The sequence below is a fragment of the Temnothorax curvispinosus genome, unplaced genomic scaffold (genome assembly GCF_003070985.1).
Source record: "Temnothorax curvispinosus isolate PA1 unplaced genomic scaffold, ASM307098v1 QBEX01001405.1, whole genome shotgun sequence".
NCBI lineage: Eukaryota > Metazoa > Arthropoda > Insecta > Hymenoptera > Formicidae > Temnothorax > Temnothorax curvispinosus.
The window spans coordinates 1-16279 of NW_020211185.1; the positions used below are offsets into that span (position 1 = coordinate 1).

General features: G+C 37.5%; 2 protein-coding genes across 2 annotated transcripts; one reads left to right on the forward strand and one right to left on the reverse strand.

The window, feature by feature from the left end:
• Nucleotides 1–48: 48 nt before the first annotated feature.
• LOC112463239 (G2/mitotic-specific cyclin-B3-like) lies at nt 49–3850 on the reverse strand (the record flags this gene model as incomplete). The annotated part of the gene is made up of 4 exons (XM_025029507.1): nt 3775–3850; nt 1376–1627; nt 787–1104; nt 49–525 (listed from the first exon to the last, which is right to left on the reverse strand). Coding segments are annotated over exons 2-4 (1008 nt in total), but the record flags the coding sequence as incomplete, so codon positions are not given.
• A 7-nt stretch (nt 3851–3857) lies between these two features.
• Nucleotides 3858–15894, forward strand: LOC112463215 (peroxisome biogenesis factor 1). The gene is made up of 16 exons (XM_025029451.1): nt 3858–4092; nt 6390–6605; nt 6684–6798; nt 7670–8056; nt 8163–8748; nt 8935–9149; nt 9621–9777; nt 10057–10219; nt 10658–10817; nt 11127–11449; nt 11779–11843; nt 11930–11989; nt 12735–12921; nt 13006–13179; nt 15514–15626; nt 15736–15894. The coding sequence occupies exons 1-16, from the start codon at nt 4000–4002 to the stop codon at nt 15806–15808; spliced, it is 3087 nt and encodes a 1028-aa protein (XP_024885219.1). The 5' UTR covers nt 3858–3999; the 3' UTR covers nt 15809–15894.
• Nucleotides 15895–16279: the final 385 nt, after the last annotated feature.

Below are 16279 nucleotides of genomic sequence, written 5' to 3' on the forward strand. Positions count from 1 at the left end.
AATTTTATCAGGCAAAAATTTGTGTAGCAGAGATATTATAAAACTTACGTCAAACTTGCTCGCTATGAAAAGACTCGCAGCGCCGAGCAGTTGTAGAGTCTCTTTCCCGACTGTCATCTTTGTTAGATATAGATCGACCAGTTTTACAGCCAGATATAAGGTCTCGTGATTCAACTCAAACGACTCCTGTACCTCGACCATCCAATCGACCAGTAGCGCTCTCATCCATTGCGAGAGGCATACTTGCCGATCCATGTAATTGCCGATGGGGAATAGGCGTTCTCGTTCTTTCAGATACTCGAAGATGTCCATCGCATAATGTGACACCTGGTACGGATCTAGCCAATTCTCGACATCAAAGTCCCATTGAACACCTTCGGGTAATTGTCTTACAGGTATGGCGATCAACAAACTGGCGGCCGAAACCTTATCCTCACTCGCAGAAGGCGATGGTTCACTTTGTTCATCTTTCTCCGTTTGTTTTTCCACTGATTTCTCCCTTTTCTCATTTGTTTTTTCATCAACCTGTATATATTTAGTCTATTAGTACTGCATACACGGAATAAAGTAAAACAAAATATAGTAAATTGCATGATAAAGTATATTATACGGTATGAACCTGTCTTAGTTTAAAGTATAAATTTAATTTCTTAAACTTTTAAAGAAATTATCTTTAGAAATCTCTAAGTTTTTGATAAGTTTTCTCAAATAAATGAAATTGAAGAAAAATGTAAATTCTAAAATATTGTACGTAATAAAATATATTGCAGAAAATATATTGTTTACCTTATTGCTGCTCCTACGAGTTCTTTTCACGCTATCAGTAATATCTTCTAAAGCACTGACGTACAACGAATTATCCTCTGATCTCTCCAAATCTGAACTCATTCTATTATTTACAATTTTGTTGGCAGTCTCCGTTTTATCATCTTTTTTGATAATAGGCTTAACACGAGGCACTGGTTTTGCTTTTGCCGGTACAATTTTTGATACAGCAACGTCTGCAGGTTTCTCTGGCAAAGCAACGTTACTTTCAACTGATTTGGTTTGAGTAACCATCTTTTTCGATGGATGATTCTGCCCTGCCAGCGTTGTGGTAATGGCCTACCAAATGTAAAATAAAGAAAAAATATAAATAATATAATAAAAAATGTAATACCCCATATATAATTACATATACAGATATACATGTATAATGAACATTAATGTAAATATTACAATACTGTGTTTGGGAAAAATTAAAATAGTGGTTTGATTTTCATGAGGAAAGAGTGGATGTCAACATAAAAATCGAGCTGAAAATTGCATGTAAATTTTACCACTGAATCAAAGTATACATTTAAATTTTGATATAATAATTGTGTAGAGTACATACATTGGTGATGTTTGCAAAAGCGCATCTTTTATGCGTTTTTTCTTTAAATGGCGAAACTTCCGCTTTTCGCTTGGCGCGAGTTTCTCTAACAACATTGGGTTGTCGTAATACATTGCTCTGTAAAGAATTTTGACTTCTGGTCGTTATTCCTTTCCTCAAAGTTGCAGTGCTGTTTTGTCGATTTTGTCCGAGTAATACCTTCGGTGGTGCCATTTTTCAGATATGACAAAACTTTGGTTCCTTATCCAATTGCTATAATTCACAAACATACATATAATTAGTTTATATATTATATATAGTTTAATTTATATAGTACATATAGAGTACAGAATGTTTCAGAAATAAATTGTCTTTGAGGAGCATATTCTACTAACAGTAAAAATGGAAAAGTTACAAATTTTAACATCAAAGGAAAGGGAGACGTAAAAAGAAGGAAGATAAGAGAGATAAGTGATTTCGAAGTACAACAGATAGTATAAGTGAATAAAAGAGAGAAGGATATGTAAAATGTATAAAATGAAAAGAGAGCATTTTTATCTTTTTCTAACTCTTAAAACTGGAAAAGAATAAAAAATAAGTTGAACCGAAATCTCTCTCTCTCTCTCCAAAGTTATTCTATATAGAAATACCTACATAAGTGGTTAAATTTACTTTAAAGTAGTTTTATATACTAATTATTTTAAAATATTAATTTAAAATAGTATTATATGCAAAACACTAAAGCAACAGCATATGATGTGATCTTTTCATGCTAATTTACATGTAATCTAGCAAATTGCTGGAAATGCACTATATAGCACGCACCATTTGTAAATTATATCAAATGTAAGCCAAAACGAAAAATCATAACATTGACTTAAAAATATTTAAAACCATTAGAATGTTTATAAATAAAAAAAAAAAAATTGATAGATTAATAAGTGCTTCAATAGTGATTCTCTGTATACGTCTTAGCTAAAGTGAAAACAACAAATTAATTTGTTATCTTTATCCCAATTTGATCTCTAAAGCAATGAACTAAAATCATTATTAAATACAATAAGAGGAGTACAAGAAGATCATGGCAACATTCTGCATTTCTTCAAAGTACTTTTGAGATGCTTTTGGCACGAAACACGAAGGTTAACGTACGATCCTCGTTCCACGCACAGAGAACCCGATCGTGTGTTGTGTACGATTCGAGAAACGCGTTCCTCGACGAGCCGTACCGAAGAGATCGCCGAGCACGTCGCCGAAATGTAGTGGAACTATCCCGCCATCCGCCGACATAGGAATTCGCGTGGCTCTCTGTGATAAATCCCGCGATTTTACGGTTTTTTCGGTACTCGGGCACGGCGTCAACGGCGTGCTGGGACACGGGGGAAAACGCGGGAATCAGCAGGGTCCGCGCTCCGAGCTCCACTCCGCGCCGGATTCGTTCGGTCGCGAGATCGTTAAGCTTTCGTCACCTTCGGCGGTCTCGTGCTCTCGGGGGACGACTGAGAACAATCGCCGAGACGATCTCGAGGCCGCCCCGCGCGCAGGCACGAAGGTCGCGAGCAAAATATTTATTCGAAAGTATATGCGGGCGAAGTGTACGGTGGTGCCGCTGCTGCTGTTCGCGGGTGGGTGCCTCCCTGCCTCCCCAGTCCTCCCATCCCGCGGTCGTGTTGCCGAGAGCGCGTTCGTCCGGCCGGAGACGCGTGCGCGCGTATAATTGTGTACCTACGTGACTTCGAGATCCTCGTATATATGTACGTGCGTGAACGGCGGAAGGTCGTTTGTTCACAAGGTCCTCGCATGCCACGCGCCGTGTGCCTGTGCAACCGACGCGTTTTCGTTCGCGCCGTCTCGCCCGCGTCATCCGTCGTCGGTGATGGTGATTAAACTGAGTTGACGTTGGTTCAAACTCACAGTTACGGCCGATCGTCGCGCGCCGATTGGCCGGCGCTGAGCGCCATTCGGCCAATCCGCGCCGCCGCTCGCGACGCCGCGGCCGACACCTCGCGGCGACGTTCGGGACTATGCGAGCCGCTCGCGCGCGAGTTATCGCGTAGGTCTCGAAGAAAAAAAGTCGAGAAGCTTGAATTGGATTTATTTTCTCTCTAAACCGCGTTTTAAAAGTTTCTTAATTGTGATTGAGCTCTTTATTTTAGCAGATTTGTATAGTTCAATAAAAAATAAATATAATTTATTATACAAAAGAAACATTTTTGCAAAATTCTCTTACCTACTGTTGATATTTTCTTATATTCTAATATTCTTTTTGGATATTATGCATATATTTTTTTCTTCAAAACATGAAGTTTTATTATATTAATTGCAGATTTGTTATAAAATTCTTGTATGGGCGAATTATTTCTCAAAAAACTTGCTTATATTTCTTAATCTTATAATAATTTTAAACAAATATCGCATACGACTGCTTTATTCTGCACACAGATTTGTTTAACCAATGTGCTCGATGCAAATTATCAGTTCGATGTAAAGCAAGGCTTCGCTAAAGTAACTCCCGCCGTTCTCAGTCGCTGTACAGAAATTACGGTCGTTAGCTAGTCCAAAGTTCACCGGGTTCCCTTTTCGGGGAAGCACGTCATCAGATTGTTGCGTCTCATCTATTTTATGGCCGTGCCGTTCACGCCGAGATGCAACGCGAGCGTTTTGTCGTGAAGTACGTTACGGCGAACAATTGCTTCGCACATCTGTCGGCTACCTGGCTGCGGCGTTTGGAAACTGAGGTTAGTTCCCGTTTTACATAATACAGCGATCCTCGTCCCCAGATCTCTCTGTCGCGTCGTCAAAACAAATGTCACGTGACTATCTGGTGAACCGCCAACTACGTAATTTTGATCGATAGGAAATCCCGACGAAAAATTTCGACGGGAAAAGCGCCATCTGAGGACGATATAATAAATCCGACGGTAGATAATAGCGATAAACTCGATGGTCGATAAAAGCGCAATCTTTATCTTAATAAAAATAGTAAAAAAGAAAAACAATTGTATATTTTGAGCAGGGTTGAGCGTTTACGCGTAAATATAAACATCTACGTGTATACAATAGTTGCTTTCCATTTACACTCAACCCAGATAGACAAATGCTGTGAGTTTGCTGTCATATGTTGCCAACAATCGTTGATGCAACTAATTTTAACAAACTAGGGATAAGGTGAGACAGCATTATGTCTGTTGGGTTGAACTCATATGAATTATATTTCTATTAACAGCAAATTGATCGCAACGTGACAGTATCAATTTCTGAGGGATTTGTAACAATTTGACAATTTCATATTGTCAACACTTCGTTAGCAACGATACAATTAAAAAAACTTCATAGCTTGATGACATATACACAATAACGGATGGAAATCATCATATATGTGTTGTTGCCATCATGTTTGCATCATGATGCTCAAGATGGAACGACGAATCATACATTGCTGTCATGGTGCTAAAACATGTTGCAGACAACATAACGTACCAGAATTCGGTTTTAATATAAATTTTTTTTATTAAGCGGTCTGAGATAGATCATGGCATACTTTCTTTTAAACTTTTTGAATTTTTGCAATATCTTAAAAATTGAAGCAAATATAGTACACGAAAATGTGCTGTGACGTCATACCTTATATGCGAAATCTTTTGAAGTTGCCGTCATCAAAGAAATTTTAGCAAGCTATAACTTTCTCAAATTTAGGTTTTTTTTTAATTCAAAAAGTACTAAAAATCGGCTTAGATTCTCTACATTAATTATTATGGATACCGCTTAATAATAAAAAAAAAATGTTAAAACCGAATTGCGGACAGAAATTTGCTCTCGAAATTGCGTCAACTGATTGCATGTATAAGCAGTCATGTACCTGCATTTGTAACGTGTTCTACTTCGATGCCAGCAAATATAAAACAACACATGCAATACATTAGTTTGCTCAATATGCTATATCACGCTTGGTTATCTGGGTCAGATTCATTAAAGCATACGGTCTCGATATTGTGGATAAAAACTCGAAATATCTCACTTGCCAGTATGCAAAAATAACGTGCTTCAACTGAGCTGTGACGTCACATGTGAGAATTATCCGAGTTTTGATGTAAATGGAAAGCAACTAATGCAAACTTATTTAACGTGTAAACTATGAGTATTCATGTGAATCATCAAACATTCAAATATTTCGTCAAAAATATCGGGAATTTATATTTTGTTATTTTAAATTCGGCACAATTTTTTTAGCATGCCATGAAAAATTAGCAAATCAAATCAATGTGAATAATAAATATTGCTATAGTCTATAAGTAGTATCATATGTACTTTTTCATCACTGTACAGGTAATTAATAAGTATAATTAATGTGATTGAAATGCATCTAATTTAACTTGTTGGTTTAAAACTATTTTTTATTTTTAGGGCTGTTTTTTAGTGTACAAAAATACGATTTAAGAAATCAATGAATTAATCAATCAGTTAATTTATAATAATTTCTTATGCATTGCTTATATATTGTCTATATGAAAAAGATTCGCGTAAAAATAATGCAAACATTACGTAAACAATCTATATATAATTTTGAAATTTATGGCACAACCCTTTTGAGCATATCAAGTTGCATTGTCGACAAAATTACAATTTATAAAATATATTATTTTTTTCTTTTATACTATTTTCTGCAATTATTATAATATTGAATTATGAAATAATATATTTTATAATTCGAATTTATATTAATTATTTATAGAAACTTATAAATTAATCAAATTGACATTTAAATTGATAAATAACAATCGCGCTTATTGTGTATACAAATTTAGCATAGTAGAATAACAATTTCAATGTAAGATAAGATTGTAACAGGGGTAGACGTAAAATTTCATGCATACATCTTTTCTTTTCCCAGATTTCTAAAAAACAATTACAGTGAATTATAATTATTTTAGTTAGCAACAACAACCGTATAGCAACTTATGATATAATTATGAAATTAATAATAACGCAATTCTTTGGATTAATTCTTCGATAATGTTACTTGACTTGATTACAGGAGAATGCGATCGAAATATCGCACAACGGAAGGAAGTACTATCTTACTTGCGTCACTCGCGCTAACAATGATGATACATTATGTATCGGGGCAACATTCGCGAGAAGCTTGAACATCCAAGAGGAGGACGAAGTGTTTGTGTCATCTGTGAAAAACGTTTCCTCATTAAGCAGCGTTAAGATTGCTCCTCGCACGGCGAACGATCGCGAGCTTCTGGTACGATATAAATTCTCATATATCTCGACTTACGCGAATGAACTAATTAATCAATCGATCGTCTGTATTCGGCGGCAGGAATTGCAAATGGAGAGGGTGCAATCGAGTCTCCTGAGTCAAGTCAGAATTGTCGCGAAAGGACAGCCGATCGTGGCGTGGATCTCCAAGTTTTCCTCCGTGACTTTCATCGCAGGCAAGTCACTCGTTCTTTGTGATATTACATTTTTTTTGTTCAAACAACAGTATAAACAGTTCATAAATACAACTACAATTCACATGTAACGAGTATTTGTTCACTTAAATAATAATAATTAACTGCTTATGCGACACATTTGGCCTAAGCTAATGATCGCCTATTTTTTGTTATGCATCAATTTATCTGTTGCCGCGAGATCGTGATATTACTTGAGTATGTAGAATTACCCGAAAAATAACGCTATTATTTTTAATTATGTAAATATATTGGGTTACTCCATTTTTACTATATTAATTTTAATATTATTAATAGAAACTATAGAAAGTTATATTATGCAAAAGATAGAGTTGAAAAAATTGATGAAGCCATTTGGTATTAGTAACCCGAGAACGGCCACTTCTATTTTTTTGGTATGAACGGTCACCTAGGGTGATTTTTACACCCCAATTAAAAGTATAATTGTTATTAATTACATATTGCATATTTTTCATTGTTCTATAATTTATTAGTATTGAGTATGTATATAGATTTGTTCAATATTTTCTCAAAAAAGTAAGGAGAAACAAAAAAAAAATATTTAAAGAACGAAAGAAGCACATTAAAATTACTGTGACGTGAGCTTCATTTTTTCACTAGGGTGTAAAAATCACCACAGATGACCTTCCCAGGTTAAAATAGTAAAATATATCAGAATGTATTTTAATAAGATGTAGGTATGTATTGAAACGTATCAGAATATTTTTAACATTTTAATAATACCAAATGACTTCATCAAATCTATCAGAGTTTAATATAAAACTATCTTAATGTATTTTTACATTTCAACGCCAAGGATATTAAAAATATATCCTGTACGTGATCCTTATAGAGGATTCAGAGCCGAAGTTTGCGTATGGGCTGCTCGAGGAATTCACGGAGGTGCACGTGCTTGATGCAATCGCGAATACAACGATAAAAGATGCAGTCGTTAAGGAGGAAGCTACGAAGACAGGCAATCCTCTGGCCAAGATCTTGCCTTATTTTGCCAAAGGAAAAGATCATCGCGATTCGAGGGACAACACCGCGAATTATGCGTTACTGCAGAGCTTTCGTAATAGAAACGCGCCTCCGCGCGTCTTCCGCGTGTATCCCCTGCCGGATTTCCAGTCCTTCGATCAATGGAATGCCCACGACATGATTCTGCGATGTCCCTGCAACATCCTGATTCCGAGGAGCTATTTGCCGAAAGGCGCAAGACCGAGCGGAACGATGATGTGTAAATTTCTGCTATATTTTTAAATGAATATTTTGCTTAAAATTTGCGTGCTTAATTTTTTATTGTTGATTTCTAACTGGGGTTAAAGCGGTCGATTTATTTGCAGGTAGAGTTAGAAAGGTGCCGGAAAATCGGCAGCACGTCAACGTCACCAGCACGAACTTCCTGAAGGACGATGATTCTTCTGTCAAGCCTCCACGAGAACTTGTCGCGAAAATTTACGTTCTCGAAGATACTTTGAACAAGTGTTCCGCGTCATTAGACAGAGAGTATTTCGATCTGAATTCAATCCACTCTTGCGCGTACGTGTCGGCGAGTTTGAGGATCACTTTGGGACTGAAAGCTGGTAGCAGAGTAATCGTGCGGATGATCGAGGAGGACGAGCGACCGAGGCCGTCGTCGGTGAACGTTTTTTCATCCGAGGGATCGGTAACGCCGGAAATTTTCGAAAATTACGTGAAACTCCATTCGAGGCACGAGCCGCTGTTGCTCAATTCGGGCGCGACGATTTTACTTGACGGCGGCGAACGGTGTGTTATACGAATGTCACCCGCGGATTGCGATTACGCGATGATAGACGGGAAGGATGCGGAAGACTTGGTCGTCTCTGTTTCGTCGTCGGATCCGAGCGACGGAAAAATTCCTCGGATTTGTTCCGAGGAAAATTTAAGGATGGAGAAAATTTCCACGAGGTAATGAGATGTGCGAATCAAAGATTTTTGATGTCGAATCGAATCAAATCGAATTTCATTTCAAGTAAAATTTGAATAAAATGTTCGAGTTTGAATTCGAATTGAATCATTGAAATATAATTTTTGATTAACAATATAATTATTATTAGATTGAATTTTAACATGTAGATAATAAAAAATTTGCAGATGTATAGAGGGTATCCTTAAAGATTGCGAGATCACGCTCGATCTCGGCTTAGGTCTGCGAAGAGCGGTGGACTTCCGGTATGATCGGGAAAACATTCTGATCTGCGGCGACGTGGGTTCCGGCAAAACGACCTTCTGCAAAATGCTAATCGAGCGTTATCGCGACGCACCGTGTTTCGTACACACGCATGTGATCGATTGCAGGTCGCTGAAAGGTAATATCGCGTCTCGGCTTTTTCAATTAGCGCAATTACCTGCGATGATGAATTGTATTCTCCGTCGGACTCCCGACGGATTTAAAAAACTTTAAATGCAAACACTTATCTTCTCTTGCGGTAATGTACATAGAAAAGTTTGACTGTTCTCTGTTTTTAATTCTAATAAGATGCGACAAGTCCATTTAATTAGTGATTATATTCCAATTTATTATGATTTAGATAGAATATGCTAAAATACTGTAACGTTTAATTTATAAACTTTGTTCATTTTAGCACAATTTATTAAAGCCGTGCTATATATTTCCAAATTTAAATTAAAATTTTTATATCTATGTTATATAATTTAAATAAGAATTGTTTAAAAAGATTTTTAGAAAAAGATTGAAAAATGCAACTTCATATTCCGTCAAATTTTTGCCAGTCACTCAGATCTTATAGGATTTATCAAACACAGTAATTATTAATCAGGCAAAAAGGTAGAAACGCTGCAGAAGATTATTACGTCCGTCACGAACGAATGCGTGTATTATCAACCGTCCATATTGTTCCTGGACGATTTGGAGAGCATTACCAATGCGTCATTAAATGATGAGGAAAATACGATAGACGCGACCAACGCTTCCAGGTAAACGGATGGATTTATAGGTTAATTTGAGCCGAATGTAATCGTAATCATGAATTCTCAAATCGAAAAAAGAGGTAAAAAATTTCTGCATGGTCTTAATAATCGCGTGATTTGCAAATCGATGCGTAATTATTATTCATAGAAAGAAGATGTATTTATTTCTATTTATAATCGATCTTCATACAGCTCAAAAAATTTACTTTTTGTTTTATTCTCTAATGCGAAGCACCCGATGATTATTTTGATAGGGTTCTTTAATTGACTTTAAATTAATTTTAGAATTACCGATATGCTGATCAATACCGTCACGCATTACCAAGAATCTCATTATATCTCGATCATTGCCACTTGTATCAACGTGAGTAAAATCGGTTCGGGATTACGACCGGCCAGAGGAGCGCAGTTCTTTAGGACAGTCTTACAAATTCCGAATCTCGAGAAGGTATAATCTATCAATTCTAATTTCTAATTACTGCGATCTTTTATCTTATATAAATTAATTTAGAAGCTCATTTTAAAAGCTCATATTATGTCTATTGTATGCTTATTGTACATTCAATATTGTATTTAATTTAAATATTTGACCAAAATTTGATTTTTAGTTTGTGTTATCTTTAACACGATCGATCGAATTTAGGAATTCGTTTGTAACGAGAAACCGAGAGACGAATATAAAATGGATCAGGTTTTACGTTTATTATTTTGCATGTTTTCATCCTTTCTTTGTACTGCCGATGTCTTGTTTGTCGGTGCATTTCCCGATTAACGCGCCTTCGTATTTCCGCACCTTCTTAATTAAATTCCCCCCTATCCCGTGTAAGTTGGGACGTTCTCTCGCTGATTTCTCTGCGTAACACTAACTCGTGTCGTGGCTAACCAGGTGGATAGAATCGATATTTTGCGATTAACGCTCGAGGACAAGTTATGCGTGCCCGGAGACATGAATTGGAATTACTATGGAAACAAGACCGAGGGCTGGATGCCTCAGGATCTCGTCGACCTGGCGGAGAAGGCACGGTTCGTCGCGTGGAAGCGCCACGGTAACGAGATAGACGAATTATCACAAAAATATTAATAGATATCGCAGTAATTATAAATAAAGAACTTGATTGGAAGAAAAAAAAAGATAGTACCAGTAAAAGCAAAGAGCAATGTAAACGGCGCGGCGGCGGTGACAATTAACGGCTATTTTTATAGATTTTTACAGTGATTTACTAGGCTATTTCACTATTTATTTAACGCTCTTAGTACTTTGTCTTAAATCCAAGAAAATTCTTTTAACTTGATTGGTTTTTTTACGGGGATTATTGTGCAACGTGTTATGTTTATGCATTTGTGTCTACTCAAAGCGGCAGAAAGATTGAAGGTGCCGATTATCATAACGGAGGAGGACGTTAATACCGCACTGGAGGGTTGCACGCCGATGTCTCTGCAGGGTGTGCAATTGTACAAGAGCGGCGGTCATTCTTGGTCCGACATCGGCGGACTAGTGGAGACAAAGAGTTCCCTTACGGAAATTCTGCAGTGGCCGCTCAAGTATCCGGAGATCTTCAAGAAAGCTCCGATAAAGCTCCAGAGCGGTGTTCTGTTATATGGGATGCCCGGCACCGGAAAAACGATGCTGGCCAAAGCGATCGCCGGCGAGTGCGGCGTGAATCTGATCAGCATCAAGGTGGAACCAAGATTCATATTTAATTAGATGTAAAATGAATTTTAGTCTCGATTCTCTTCGGACCTGTTAAAATTATTATGATGAAATTATTATAATTAGAGAGAATGATTTAGTTTACAGCTACCATCTTTTGGAAAACCTGGCTTGGCAATTTTTAATTAGGCATAAATGAAACTTTTCAATAATTTTTAATAATATTTTGTTCATGATTTTTATTTCACGCGTTTCAGTTTTTCAGTTTCACATAATCCCTTAATTAATAGTAATTTAACTGCAATTAAATGACGATATGCGGTAGTCTTTTTAAACAATGATGAGTTTTATTTCAGGGTCCAGAACTGCTGTCGAAGTATATAGGCGTCAGTGAGGAGTCCGTGAGAAATGTATTCGAAAGGTATAGTGGCTCCTCAAAACTTTTAATGTTCATATTTGGATTTTATGATCTATAAATTTTCAAAAATTTATTATATTTTGTTATAGAGCCCGTCGCGCCAAGCCGTGCGTTTTATTCTTTGATGAATTCGACAGTCTTGCACCTAGGTGAGTCATAGGACAGGGCACGTATTATGGAATTTTTCGGAATAGATTCCGATCGGAATTATTCCGTTTTCTCTAGAAAAGACAATAGAAATCTAAGAAATAACTGAACAATTCCGATCGGAATCCATTCCGAAAAGTTTCATAATATGATTATACAGAATTTGTCTATTTCATTTTTTATTTGTTAGTATTCTAATGATAAGCACACTGAGAAGAAAATATTTAGATAAAAGAAATAATTTATTTAGATTGTTGCCAAGAGCTTATTTACTTAATATAATACACATATTTATTTAGAATTACATATTTTTACTTAATTTAAATAAAAATATTTAATTCTAAATAAATATGTGTATTATATTAAGTAAATAAGCTCTTGGCCACAATCTAAATCAATATTTTTTTTTATCTAAATATTTTTTTCCTTAGTGCATATGATGACATAAGTATTTTACATATTAAATATTGTGTTTATTTGGTGTATTCATAATCGTAATCGTAACTTAGGCGAAGCATGCCTTAAAAATTTAGCTCAAGTTAAAATCAAATAAATAGATAACTAAGTAGACACACACAAATATATTTGTAGCCGTCACAAATATGTACAAAAATATGTAGACAATTACCGGAATTCCGTTTACATTTCGTTTTAATCTTTCTTCTATTTGTACTTTCAGTATATAAAAAATATATATATTAATTTTTTTTTCTATTTTGCTAAACGCATGCATTTTATCCTAATTAGACGCGGACACGACAGCACCGGAGTCACCGATCGGGTGGTGAACCAGCTGTTGACGCAGCTTGACGGGGTCGAAGATCGCGAGGGGGTGGCGGTCGTGGCAGCGTCTTCAAGGCCCGACTTGTTGGACCCGGCTCTTCTGAGACCGGGACGCCTCGACAAGTGCTTGCACTGCCCTTTACCGAACGAGGTAAACATATTTTTGACAATCCTTCCAACTCGGCACGACCTCGTGTTAATTGTTCAATAATAATAGTCGCGCTTTTCGTTTCAGTCGGGAAGGGAGGCAATCTTCGCGGTTCTGTGCGGTTCCCAAAATGTAGACACAACCGAGCTGGATCTGAAGGTACTAGCCCAGCTCGCTGACGGATTTACCGGGGCTGATATCAACGCGGCGATTACTTTGGCGAGGCTGGCGGCGTTCGAGGACGCCTTGGCGACTGCGACGGTAAGTGTTTTTGTACATTAACTCTTTGATAACACACCACTATATAGTGGCTTCTTTTTAAACGATCTTTTCGGACGTGACATTACTACAGTGGTTCTTTTTCATATCTTTTCTATACCTCGATACCTTGTCAAACAGGAATATCTTCAATTGTTTTGATTTACATTCGTTTTTTTACTCGAATTTTGCAGTTAAGCTGTGCGTACAGCTTCGCGCAAGTTATCCGTTTATTAATCATTGCCTGAGTCTCGTTGTTTGTAATCGTGCTCTTTGTTTTTCGTTGTCTGTAGAAGAATGAGTAGAAACGTAAAATAATATTTATATAAATCATACAAAAAGACGTAAACAAGCAGATAAAAATTATCACTTGTTCCGTGTATCTAATTACTTTCAAAGAAATATTCGGGAAATATTTCCAGACATGTATATGAATTAAGCCAGGGTAGTCGGAATTTCGGTTGTGTCAACTCGTGATCGATCTTTTAAGCCGCTACGTTGACTCGGACTCTCTTGCGGAACAGCAAATCGCATCGCTAATGGCCAAACCGTTTCGTTGTTGTTGCCGTTGTCGTGGTAGTGTCTGTGCGGCGCCGTAATGAAAAGCGCTTCTCGCGCGACTCCCGAGAATCATTTGTAGGGTAGCTTCCGAAGTAAGATAGTGCGTAATGACGATAATATCGTTAGGTGTGCACCCTACGGTGTGTGCGTACACACGGGGGGGGGGAGGAAGGGGCGCGCCCGGGCGCGGGCTGGGAATAGGGGGAGATCGAAGGGGGGTGTGTAGGTGCCGCGATATAACCGAGGAAACGTAGACCAGGTTTATTAGCGCACGGCGCCGAGAGCGCCAGGCGGCCAGGCCACCCCCTTCGGCGCTTCGCTTCATCCCCCGGCCTCCCTATGCCTCGCTGAACGTCGAGGGGGTTATTATCTTATGCGTTATAATGATACACGGTTTAGGGCCCGCAGCGGTCCTGCAAGATCGAAAGCCAGACAGCCATTTCGCTAGTTATGGCGCTCGTTAGCCCCTCAGACGTCTTCGACGTGTCTATCGTCAACCCTCCAGTCACATATGCTCGCTAATTTGTTTATTTATTAATTTATTTTAGCAATTTTTTTGCTGAATGGGTATAAAGGTATTTGTGACATTTTGTTAGTGCAGGAGATATACTTTTAATTGAATGAAGATAATAATGGATAAAAAAATATCAATCAATCTTTATTAACTTCAGCTTATGCCAGTGATAATAATAAAGAAGTGGATAATAATAATTTATTTTGTTCTTACGTCAAAACCTTCCGGGAAGTCATTAATTTATTAGCTAATGTCTAGCGGTTTGTAAAGATTGATGGAATTTTTTGCTGTTCACCCTTCTCCCCCAATTCTTATTCTCAAACTTTTATTTAGGAAGATGAAAATACATGGACGTGTTAAGACCGCGTGATTTTAGATTATTACGGAGATAAGCGTAAATTTAGCGGTCATTCACTGGTGCGTGCGTCTGCGTCCGATCAAGTTAATCCGAATTAATCGGGCCCTTGCGTTAAAAGGTCGGGGAGCGTCTTCGAGATGTACGGGGAACGAGTGGCGCGGCTCAGCGGGAAGCTATTAATTAATACGGATCGGAGAAAACGAAGTTCTACGGCGGCACTTACCTCCCGGAAGAACGCGAGTATCCAAACTGTGCGTCTAATTAGCGAGTGAGTTTCCGGAGAGCGCGACGCATCTCGAGTGAGTGAGAGAAAGATGTGGAGATAGAGAGAGAGGGAGAGAAGCGCCTTGCTTGTGATAAGTGATTATGCGGATAGGAACATGGGAGGGTGCCTCTTCCGAGGCGGTGCAGATTGTGCTTAACTCCAATAATTAATTCAAATCGCTGCTGTTAGCACGCAACATTAAGCTTTTGCAGTTATTTTGAGACGAACTCGGCAATTTTTTTTTTCACGTGGTCGGTACAACGAATAGTCATAGACGTGGATTATGTATTTCGAAAATACAATTGAAGTAGAAACATAAAAGTATATATATAAATCGATATTTATATGTATATTTTTTCTCAATACATATATTAATTTATATTTATAAGTATATATATTAGTATTTATTGTATTTATAAGTATATAAGTATATTTGTTCTCAATACATATATTAATTTATAGTTGTTAAGGCGATGAATTGTACACAAAATTCACGCGAATAATATTATTAAGCTACAAAGACCCAGTCCTGATAAAAAATGACGTTTTTCTCTAATTGATTATATATCATAGCGGTCTAAGCGGTCCTATTCTATTTATTATCATTGTTAATTTATATATTTTGCTTATTAATGATAGGACGGCAAAGTCAATGCGACCGCCATCAAAGTTACGCAAACACACCTCGAGGAGTCTGTCAGATCGACGAGGCCATCCTTGTCCATCGCGGAAAAATTGAAATACACCAAGATGTAAGTGGACGTGTACGAAAAAAATTAGAGTAATAAGAAGCTCAACTTATCCGTCTTAAGAAATTGGAATCGTATTATTATAATCAATAATAATGCTCCACTATTACAGTTACGCCCGGTTTTCCAAGGGGGACAACTTCGCGGAGGACGTGCTGAAGAATCAGAAGGCGACACTAGCTTAATTATTTTCTTAAATTAGACCAAAGTTTCTCAAGAAGAAAAAAAAAATACTTTTATACTGAAACACAACAATATAATACGATAATAAAATTAAAACAAACTATTTTCTACTCTAAATCTTCACTCGGATATCTTAATCATGCAAATTGCGTGAAATAAAGATGCCATAATACACGTATCATAGTTGGAACGACGATTAAACGAGAGTCAGATGCGTTTCGGTAGTCAAACCCCTTTTTTATCGTGCATTCTTGGTTCGAGGAATCGATCTCGAATGAGAATCCACACCCACCCAAACAGGTGTAACTCGCGATAGAGATTTTACCGGGTAAATCCGATGGCGAACCGCGGCGGCAGCTCGCTCGCGGGGAGGCGCGAGCTCGAGGAGGCGGATGTCGCGCCGGGGCAAAGTTAAATTAAATCACGGGCGAAGGCAGCTAATATTGTAGTTTATCTGGCGGGACATTAGCGCG